This window comes from Anopheles gambiae, chromosome 3 (genome assembly GCF_943734735.2).
Source record: "Anopheles gambiae chromosome 3, idAnoGambNW_F1_1, whole genome shotgun sequence".
Lineage (NCBI taxonomy): Eukaryota > Metazoa > Arthropoda > Insecta > Diptera > Culicidae > Anopheles > Anopheles gambiae.
The window spans coordinates 64916353-64927204 of NC_064602.1; the positions used below are offsets into that span (position 1 = coordinate 64916353).

The 10852-nt window shown below is 40.1% G+C and overlaps 2 protein-coding genes across 3 annotated transcripts; one reads left to right on the forward strand and one right to left on the reverse strand.

The window, feature by feature from the left end:
• Positions 1 to 2678: 2678 nt before the first annotated feature.
• LOC1275330 (mitochondrial import inner membrane translocase subunit Tim8) lies at positions 2679 to 3301 on the reverse strand. The gene is made up of 2 exons (XM_314568.4): positions 3070 to 3301; positions 2679 to 3001 (listed from the first exon to the last, which is right to left on the reverse strand). The coding sequence occupies exons 1-2, from the start codon at positions 3169 to 3171 to the stop codon at positions 2831 to 2833; spliced, it is 273 nt and encodes a 90-aa protein (XP_314568.3). The 5' UTR covers positions 3172 to 3301; the 3' UTR covers positions 2679 to 2830.
• Positions 3302 to 3545: 244 nt separating this feature from the next.
• LOC1275331 (F-box/LRR-repeat protein 20) lies at positions 3546 to 6048 on the forward strand. Of its 2 annotated transcripts, XR_009766328.1 has the most exons (4): positions 3546 to 3844; positions 4011 to 4663; positions 4741 to 4948; positions 5022 to 6048. XR_009766328.1 is itself a non-coding variant. In XM_061659626.1 (3 exons), the coding sequence occupies exons 1-3, from the start codon at positions 3801 to 3803 to the stop codon at positions 4800 to 4802; spliced, it is 759 nt and encodes a 252-aa protein (XP_061515610.1). In that variant the 5' UTR covers positions 3546 to 3800; the 3' UTR covers positions 4803 to 6048. The 2 variants fall into 2 exon arrangements, 1 of the variants encoding a protein (XP_061515610.1); XM_061659626.1 differs by having other exon boundaries at positions 4741 to 6048.
• The last annotated feature ends 4804 nt before the right edge of the window (positions 6049 to 10852 follow it).

Below are 10852 nucleotides of genomic sequence, written 5' to 3' on the forward strand. Positions count from 1 at the left end.
AGTTGAGTACTGAGAAACTGACATGGGGCCCAGTCCTTCACCCTCGCTCTTCAGCGTAGTCTTCGCTCAATGTTTAAACCATGCTGCTCCATCTAATTTTACCGCTGTTCAGCACCGAATCCCCAAGATACTCTGCATCTTGAGTTTCAGTGATCAACAAAGTACTGTTCACGAACCCTGCGCCTCATTTTGCTTACTAGTATGCGATTATTTTCCCTTCATATAATTTAAACTGCTTTCACACACTTATATGATTCGTTTATTAATTTGGCTATTACCTGTTTTTTTTTAATTATAAGTTTGCCCTTTTTGACCACAAAATTTGGCTAGCGGTTGTCAGCGGTTGTTAATCAAATACTAGCCAGTGTTTGGTGTAAGAACATTTTCATTTCCTACAGAAGTCTTGCAAAACAAATGCGCAATTGGTCGTATTTATAAGCTAGGAATCTTGCATATGGATATGGATGAAACAATGAAAAGATAAACTGGCGTTATTAAAACTCTAGACTTTCCAAATGTCAGTACTGATCCACCTTCACAAATTTGACCACTGTAACAACCTGACAATTCTAGCAGACCTAATAGGACTATTTGGAAAGACTAAGAAAAAAAAACGAATTTAACTAATTTATACTTTTGTATTTGTAAGGAAAATTTTGCAAATCATTTGTTTGCGCAATCATGTGTATGAGAGGTGAAAGCCATTGCACAAAGCTTGTGTGATTTCCTGTTTCACAGATACATAGAAATTGCCTGAATTCCAAGGGTCAGGCTATGATTATCCTGTACTTGCGTATTTGTAGACTTGTCGCCCTTGCATTCGAGACCAACGACGAAGTTCTTTAAAAAAATTATGCATTCTTTCTTGCCATGAGAGCTTTTATTGCTAATATGGAAGAGTGAGAAAGTATGTCGAGTTTGTCTAGGCCTTCAAAAATTAGCCAAGTAACAATTTTGATTGCTTTAAACGTTATCGTTCATATGTGCATTAATAAGAAAATCAATCGCATATAAAAGCGAACTGACATGTGAAGGTTTGTAGCTAGGGACCTTTTTCAGGCCGGGATCTTCCGCGGCCGCTCAATCCGCTTTTAGAAAAATCCGCCTCTTCCTATAATGACACATATTTCACTGATATATACCATCCTCACTCATACTCCAGGAAATCCTATTGTTGTATGCTTATTTATTTATATATTTATTGATTTAATTGTTAGTTTTGAAATGAGCGAAAACAATTACTACAGCGAAAATGCTTTCTTCCACATGTTTAATGAAAACTTGCCTTGCAAATCGTATTACCTCTATGTTACTACACTCGTAACTTTGGACAACACTACAACGCTTAAATCAACTAAAACGCGTAAAAAAACTGTCCTGTTTTCCTTAACGCACGATTATGCGACTTTCTTCATTTCTAACATTTATTCGGGTAAACGGGAATGAATTCGTTTTCCTTTCGTGTGGTACATAAGTCATAATATTTTCGTATTTTTGTTCAACAGTTTTCAATTAAATATATCCAAAAAATCACAATGCCATCCTTTAATTCACCTACGTTATGTTACCTTTGTTCGGATTCTTTATCTGAAGGATTGAGCACGAAAAACTTCATGCAATAAATGAAACTACGGTACGTTTGCTTTCCTCATCATGGACATTGAAAATTCAATCGTTAGCCTTGGGATTCTTTTTTTTGCAACGTGAAGTTCTGAACATCTAAATGCAACGGAACATTGTATAACGAGTTCGATTCGATGTAATGATACCAATTTCCATATAATTTGTATGAAAATTGAAATAATCGAAATGCTCCAAGTTGTGAGAACTTTAGTACAAACGAATGCATAAGCTTCATTCTATACAAGTTAAACCTGATGAAATTCTAGGAAGATTGTTGATGCGTTACATCCGCTTACTTACTTATCCTGTGCTACAATCGTTGTGCGGTCTTGGGCTTGTTACAGAGGTGCCCGAAACTGCTCATGGTCTAACGCCTTCGTCTGCCAATCCGTTATCCCTCCATTAATGGCGAACTTCTCCACACCATTAAATTTGGACAGTATCCATGGTTCAAAGACGTATGGCGTATATCTGAAAACATATCGGCCATGGAACTGATACTGGACCCATACCCGTCTTGGAACCGATCACAAACACATACCGGTTCTGGAACTGATACTGGATCCACATCGATCCTGGAACCGATACCGAACCCATATCGATGCTGAGGCTAGTACGGAACCCACATCGGTTCTGGGACTGATACAAACCCATATTGATCCTGGAATCGATACTAAACCCACACAGGTCCTGGAACTTATATCAAACCTATAACGGCCCTGGAACGGCTGATGATTCCATAACAGTCCTGGAACTGATACTGACCCGGTCCTATAACCGATTTTGTTTCCGATTTTGTTGCTTCTTGTAACTGTACCAGAACCTGTTCTGGATCCGGAACGAAGGTCCAGCTGAACTTGTTGTAGCGATCGATTTGAGATGTTTTCGAGTAGAGCACCGGGTGCCCTCATATCCTGTTTCCTCGATATGAATTTTTTACCCAATTTTGTACCTGTCATCATCCTTGTCTTGAGTATTCCATTAAATTATCAGTCAGGGATAATATGAAACTGTAAAGACGAACATTAAACTGTTTAAACAATAATCAATCCACATTTTCACTTTCCTTGGAGGTAAATTATATATGCCGTTCTGCACTTATGTATTTAACAGAACAGAATGGTATGATTAAAGGGCCCTGCTGAAACTAAAAACTACATCCCAAAATGCGTTCCCATTGAAACGGTACCCCACTAACCAGAGCCCTTTACATTCCCTGGCTCTTCTGTAGGCTCTGGGCGAAACGCTGCGTGATCAGGAGCGACGTGTCGACGAAGCGGTTCACACAATTCGCCAAGCACGTTTCCGTACGGCTGTCCAGTTTGTTGCTCGGCTTCTCCACGCACTTGTCCCAGCAGATATCATTGAACTCGTGGATCTGCAAGGCAAAAGAACGTTAAAGAATACAAGTGGCATTGAATGCATGCGGTCGGAGATGACTCTTACCTGTGCGCTAAGCCGGGCGCGCTCGTTTTCAGCCATCAGAAAGTCCTGCAACTCAGGATCGACGTTTGCTTTCGGCGTGTCCGCACTTCCGAAGCTAGACATGGCTGCAGAGCGAGTAATTTGTGGAGTTTTCTATGAAAATAACTATTTAACGCAGATTGTATAGTTCTGCTGATGAAATTATTTGCAGTTTCGTTTCACCAGTTGTCAGGTACTTTTTGACAGCCTCGTGTTATTACGCAATGCATAGTGGATGCAAAGACACGTAATTTGGATAAAATTTAATTTCTTATTTCAAACATAACTTAAATGGATTTTAAGGCATTTCATGGTGTCGGATTCAATTGTAAAAAAATCCACGTCTTTTTAATGAACTTTAATTGCAACAAAAACTACCCTAAACCCAATTTGTTTGCATCGCCATACTAAGCTACCACTGTGCAAGCATCAAGCCAAGGCACAGGGTGACCCATCCTCATGACAATCAGCTTGGTTGCTTTGTTTATAAACATTCATGTCCGTGTGTTGCTACGTCGCGTTTTCTCCGTTTCGTCGTGAATATTCGATGTAAATAGTGTTCCATTTCTTATTCCTTAGTTCGCGATAGCACACCGTACGTGTGCGCCGCAGTACAATTATACCCAAGTGCCCCCCTTCCTCCCAGTTCCGGATCGCCGGATCAATAAAGGCGTCAGCTCGTGTCGTGAAACCAAGACGGAAAAGCAACAACAATGAGTGTGAGGCCTGGCCAACAGCCAGAGACGCTGTTTCACTCGTACGTATAGCGAACGCACAGGTCACGACGCCATATGGTGGGGCAGATAGCGTCCCACGCACATTGGACGACGATTCCTGTCGCCCACATCCAACCAAATTTCAACGGTGTTTTATGCTTACTTTCTCCCATTTATTCTCCTCCCTCCCCACACACACACTCCCAGATGCATTCGATTTGTGGCGAAAAATCTTCAACTGTACAAAAACATCGAGTATCTCGAGCTGCTGCCCGCATTGGTGAAAAATGCCATCTTTCTGAACGTGGTGCGCGTTCACAAAGGCTTCCACGACGAGGAATTGCCCCGGCTGCTGCTCAACTCGTCCCTCACCCGTGTCAACCTGTCCACATCGACCATCACGGACGGCCTGCTGGCACTGCTGGCGGAAAAGTGTCCTCACCTGCGTAGCCTTACCCTGTCCGAGGGCAATTACCGGTTTACCCGGCCCGGGCTGTGCGCAATGATACAGCGGCTGGGCAAGCTGCAGCATCTGTACGCGAAAAACTGTCCACAGGTGGATGACGAGTTTGTGCGGCTGCTGGCCACCAGCTGCCCCCAGCTGGACACACTCGATCTCGAGTCGTGCAAACAGGTGGGCGACGGGTCGGCGGACTCTTTGAGCGGGATGCCCCTGGTACGGTTGAACCTGTCGTACACGAGCATTACGGACAAATTTCTCAAAACGATCGCTAACGAGAGGTGCGGAAAGACGCTTGAGGACCTGAACGTGGGCCACTGTCCGATCACGAGCGACGGGCTGAAGGCGCTGTCATGGAACACGATCAAGTACATTGGCTTCGAAGGGTGCAGCATTGAAGGTGAAGGCGGATCGGAACGGTGCAATGGGCTCTTGGATTTGATTGCTTTATTAAATTAATTCTCTCTTCACGTACAGATCTTGAAATTGTTGGCTTTGGCAAGCATCTCAAGTACATCTGCTGGACCATCTCTAACTGATACAGCGGAGATAGCGGGCAAAAACGACAAACATTCACGGAATTCCTGAATCTCATACGAAAGGTAGTTTTCACCTGTATTGTTTCTTTCGACAAGCAAGTAAATTTGTGGACAGGAGCCTGCTTTTTGCCGCGTAGTAGTAATAAGTAATAGTCAATGACAGACTCATTTCTTACGATTTTAAGATTTTATTAACGAAAATCATTTGTCTTTAAACAGTATTTAAACGAAGTGTTTTGTTCCATGGAGCACATTCGACAGGCAATATGTAATCCAGTGATAGCAATGAGACAAAGCGAGAAAAAAAAACAAACGTATATTGCAATACTTAAGCACCGCTTTCTCTAGCCAGCAATGCGGGCGGGGAGGCCAGTTTACCGTGGACCAACAAAGCTAACAAAGGTACGAAAAGGAATCTGCTTGCTCCTAAAAGGAACAATACGATAGTAGAACTTACGCTCTATCACACTAGATGATGATAGCTATATTTTAACGGATGTACTTGAACAGCATCGACTACTCCTATAATCTAACTGTACTACACCGACACTGTTTAGCCACACATACACAACCTAGCATTAGGGGAGCGACGTTACGCCTGTAATGTCGTAATTAAACTATTTCAAAATAATAATACCACCACCACCACTACTACTACTACTACTACTACACGACTACTTCTAGCAAACCTTATCTAGCCACTAGCAAAACAGACAAGCAATCAATTGTAATACTACCGTATAAGTAAAGCAAGCGCAGTTTGCGTACATAGACCCACTTTAGGCAAGGGAGGAAAAGAAAGGAAAATCCTTTATCCCAGTATATTCCCCCGTGCTGCATCCTTTTTACACAAAACAAACCACAAAAAACGATTCCCAGTGGTAGTGCGCAACGCCCAAAAGGATTTTCAAAAGGACCATTAAGTATAGCATTAGTAATAATAAGCTTTTATAGGACGTACAAGCTACAACGCGAATTGTAGTTAAACGTCCACAGTGCAGTAATGCTGAAGGCACAGGCAGGTAGCAGCAGCAGCACGCAGTAACAGAAAAGAAAAACTATTTTAACGCGGTGATTTTATTGTACCAATAGTAAAGACACCGCCCAGTTAGGAGAAGAGTAAAAATCAAACCAGTTTTTCGTCTGATTGATTCCAGATGGGCGGGGTAGATCATTCAGGCCAGCTTTACAGCGAACTCATTTTATTTTTTAATTAAATGCATCATCAACATTAGTTTTAATGAAAGATGTGTTGTTAATAGTATTCTCTCGTTTGCATCCACTATGACCTCAACCTATTCGCTAAGAGGAGCAAACAAAATGCGCTACATCAATTTCATTGCAACTTCGTAACAGTATTTGTACTTTATATTGCACCGTCCAACGGACATCCAAACAAGAGGCTTTGTAGTTTTATGAACACGGTTCTACATTTACTTCACTCCATTACATTTTACTCATTCAAATAATAGCCCTCGCGTCAGTCATGTTCCTAGTGTCGACACATACAAAATGTCCATTTAAAATGCACCAATAATAATGTACCAGGGGGCTGGAGGCGAATTGATAATAATGTTAGAACGATACACGTGCACCCGTGCACACACACACATACATACACAGGAAAGCAATGAATTTTTAAAATCTTAATGACTTGTATCCTGTCTAACTTGTAACACTGTCAAACTTAAATGTCGCAAGCGTGCGGGTAAAAATTAGCGTAATAATTGAAGAAAATACGAAGCAGCAAAACGAGTTACTACTACTACTATGCGTCGCGGACCAAGGTTGGTGGCTGCAGTAAGCAGCGAGATTTCAAAACCGCCCGTTTCCGTTTTCCCGCACATTTCGGGTGGTAAAGGTAACGATTTTGTTATATCCAAAGTGTAACGCGTAATAGCTTTAAACAAAAAAAAAACATCGAACCAGGAAAGCAATAGCACGCACATGCTTGCGATGCTTGAAATGGGGAAGAGTCATTATGGAAGAGGAAAGGGATACAAAAGAGAGAAAGATAAAGAGCATGCCGCAAAATTTAAACCTCCCATTTCTTAACAATCACTCTGCCCCTTTCGAAGATAACCATTTCATCAGACCAGTTTTTCAATACAAGATACAAAAAAAGTTCAAGAAATTCCTATATATATATTCACATACAAAAGAGTTTCACAAACAAAAATATGGCATTTTAAATAACACAATTCGCGAGCGATTTAACTAATGTATCACACCAAACGTTACGGGCACACCACCACACATTGTTCCATTCCAGTACTATTTATTAATACAACAAAACAAATGGTAAAGATTGAGTCACACACATACAAACACAACAACATTGAATAACTACTATAACTACTACTTACTAACGAAGCGATTTGTAACGATGCAATAATTAAGATGAATGGTGATGGGTTACTACCGCATGTATACAGACCAGGTACACGTACATTGCATAATGGTATGTGTATGTATGTATGCCCGAATGTTTTTAAAATCAAAATTTTATAATCGAACAGTAACAAGGATGGAAATAACAGTATTGACATCGGGTGGAGTGGGCTTTCGAAGTGGGTACACTTTCGAGCCCCTTAACCTCGTGTTGAGTCATCGAAAAACGGAACCATAATAACCAGACAACTAATAATAATATTATTAATGAGAATAATAATAGTTATAATTATAGAATATTAGTAATAATGCAACAAAAAGCAAACACTATATAAATGCAAAATTATTGTAATCGAAAACACCACTACTGCGCTAGGATGCAAGCATTGGGCCTCATCGCGAACGAAAGTCGATAACGGAGTGGATAATTTAGCCGATCGGTTAGCAAAATTCCAATGTTATCCAATTGCGTTTTCTCAATCAGAATCTTCGCTAACCGATCGGTTTGGCAGTGGAGTGGAATGGTGTTTGCCGCCATAGCAACGTGGTTAAAAAGTCGAGCAGTGGGATATGCAGTTGAAAACTTCATATAAAAAAAACCATTTCAGTCGGATAGCCATATCTACTGCTCCACCCCAGTTGATATAACAGTGGAAAACTAAATAATATTAAAAACCATGTTTCGCAGCTCGCAAAAAAGGATGTTTTATCGCTGTTTGAGTTATTTAAGATGTTTTATCACTCGATTTAGCTAAAATATTATTTTTTAGAAAATATAAATTTACCTGTTTTTTTTTTTTTAATAAATAATCAAAACACATAAATTTAGGTTTATAACAGGTATCTAGTTTTTATAGTTCAAGATAAGAAATAAGAAACCAAAAATATCCTTTTCTGCTAATCCTTCTCTTTTATCCAACCTTATGTTATGGCCTTATGGCATGTTAGAATCGGTTCCGACACGTAAATGCAACGAGATTGGGAAGACCAGTATTATCACTAGGTACAAGAAATTATAAGCAACTCATATCCGTTGGAGCGGCGAGTTCCGGTCGGAATCGTTTGCGTTGTTTTGCACCTATCGAAGGTGTTGTGCCTACTTGTACCTTCCGGACTATCCCCAAAAACTCAGGGTCGCTTATGGAAGGGTACAGCCCGGGAGTGTTCGGATTGACACACACATCGCTATTTTCCACGCCTCGTGACAAACGTGTCACCCAATGAATTTTTTTGTTCATCCATTTAAACGAATATGTACACTTGAATAGCTTCTCTTCTGAATCACATACATTACAATTTTAACGTAGTTATTTTATTTTTATCAAATCTGACGAAATCATCATCGTATGTGTGGAAGCACACTCATTGTCGTATCAAGCTCGCCAGGCTTCAGTGGACAGGCCATGTTAAACGCATGGAAACGAACGACCCAGGTGTTGTGCGGAAGGTGGTGAGGAGTGGATTTCATCACTTGGTTTTGAAACAAATATACTTTAATTTTTTTTTTTGGGAGTGGGGGATGTTGTTTGGGATCCCTCATATATGGGTCCCCTTGTAGTCATTGAGTCCCTTCGTCCGTGGAGCCTCTATCGTTCACGGAGGCCCGGGATGAGACTACTGTACACACCATATATGCTGGACTTTATATCCATGGAGCCTCCTGCGGCCAATCAGTCCGCTTACGGTTAAATCCGCAATTGCGAAGAGGGCGTAGTAGGTTTAAATTTAAGTGGCCAGATGACTTGGAGGCGTCAGTCATTAAGGCCAGGATAATGGAATGGCGAGGGCGAGAGACCGTGAGCGGTTTCGGACACTCCTTATTGCACGGAATAAGTGTACCGCGTTGTTTCAATATATTTTTGCACGAGGGCGTAAAATACGGACGTTCACGGATCCAACGTTCGCGGTGGCTGGAGTTGATGGACGCACATGGTATATGGCACAGGATAAGCGTCAGTGAAGGTGGCAAGCTCAGAAAGGATTCAAACCTCGTCCTCCAGTTCATACGATTTTGTTTCAACTAGACTTGTTCAGCCTACAACCCGTTTTACACTTTACCCGGATTGTTTGAATAGGCCTACAGTCAGTACTGTCTAAGGCATGGTGTAGATTCTTCACTAGATGGTCCGTAAATAAGCAAAATTTACTATTTTATTCATTCCGCAAAACAACACCTCTAAATGTAAACAAAAGTGTAATTGACAGATAGGCAAAATCAATGGCTACTCGAATCGGAAAGAGTTATCCACCGGTGGAGAAATTATCCACCGGTGGAGAAAATTATCCACCGGTGGATTCGAGCAAATTAACCGATCGGATAAATTTTATCGACTTTCGTTCGCGATGAGGCCCATTGTTAGTTGTTATAATATTGTAATAATTGCAACACGTCTCTGCTCTGTCCACCCAGCAACATGGGTACGGGGCCGTGAATGTTTCCAAACAATCTTCTCCCTATTTTTACACAACACATATGGCAACACCCAACATTAACACAAAAACATACGGCAAGTAAAATAATGAAAGTTTCTATTGTCACACAAAAACACGGAAACAAAGCACAAACGAAACCCAAAGCACCCATTCACACTTCCGCAGGAACTGTTTTGGAGAAGCGTATTTTTATAGAAATTCATTAATATCTAGTAAATAATAGTCATTAAGCGCCAGATTTTAGAGCGTGTTGAAAACGGTATAGATAAATAGAGTAAACTAGTTAAAAATACAGACGCACCAGAGGTCTTATATTTTGTTTTATTTCGAATTAGTTTGAATATGTTTGTATTGCTTTAGTATTAAAACATAAATATTTATTTGAAAATGTAAAAATGTTAGCGTTTTTTTTTTCTATATTTTTATCTATATTTAGGGGAAGGCGGGGCAAAATGGACCTGTTAAGGATTTTGGACTGTATCTTATTGTGGTTAAACCACTTTACACTGTTATTTTAACGGCAATCGATACTGCAACGTCTTATTCAAGAAAAACAATCAGAAGTTTACCCATTAATAACAAATATATATGTTTAAAATTCATTTTAAAAATCAACTTTAAATCAACGTCGTAAAAATGTATTGTGCGGGGTAATAAGGGTCTTGCTATGGAGCCAAATGGTCTTACCCAAAATGTTACACATCAACATCAAAACAAAGGGGCAAAATGGAACACAACATTGAACTTTAGGTTTTGGTTTGAGCTCTTGCATCTCATTATGAGAGTAGAGATTTAAGCTTAGCATTAAAGTGTTTTGTTGAATAATTTAGTCAAGCCTCATCATGTTGCTCGTGTCAAAACATACCGACCATTTTGCCCTAAGTGAAACAATATACAAAATTATAATTATAGATAAATATCATGTGCCTGGTTACACATTCTTTTTTTCTCTCTAATTCAAAGATAAATTCTTACGAATGCTTATTTTCGAGACGGCGAAAATTACATCTTTTTGAGCAAACATTTTATTTGCGAATTCATTCAATTATTTTTAAATCTTAGGATATGAAACGTTCATTGTGGGCTTTAAACATTGTATTTGATGATTTCAATCATTAGAAGTCATTATAAACATGTTAATTTGCCAATAATGCAGGTGACCATTTCGCCCCAGGTTCCCCTACTTAGTAAGTTTCCTTAAAACACACACACGTATGAAATTTCGT

Coding starts and splice junctions, on each gene's coding strand:
- LOC1275330 (XM_314568.4), bottom strand. CDS start 3,171: ATGTCTAGCTTCGGAAGTGCGGACACGCCGAAAGCAAACGTCGATCCT. Junction 3,002..3,069: donor GCGCCCGGCTTAGCGCACAG/GTAAGAGTCATC, acceptor TTTGCCTTGCAG/ATCCACGAGTTCAATGATAT.
- LOC1275331 (XM_061659626.1), top strand. CDS start 3,801: ATGAGTGTGAGGCCTGGCCAACAGCCAGAGACGCTGTTTCACTC. Junction 3,845..4,010: donor CCAGAGACGCTGTTTCACTC/GTACGTATAGCG, acceptor ACACACTCCCAG/ATGCATTCGATTTGTGGCGA. Junction 4,664..4,740: donor CGAAGGGTGCAGCATTGAAG/GTGAAGGCGGAT, acceptor CTTCACGTACAG/ATCTTGAAATTGTTGGCTTT.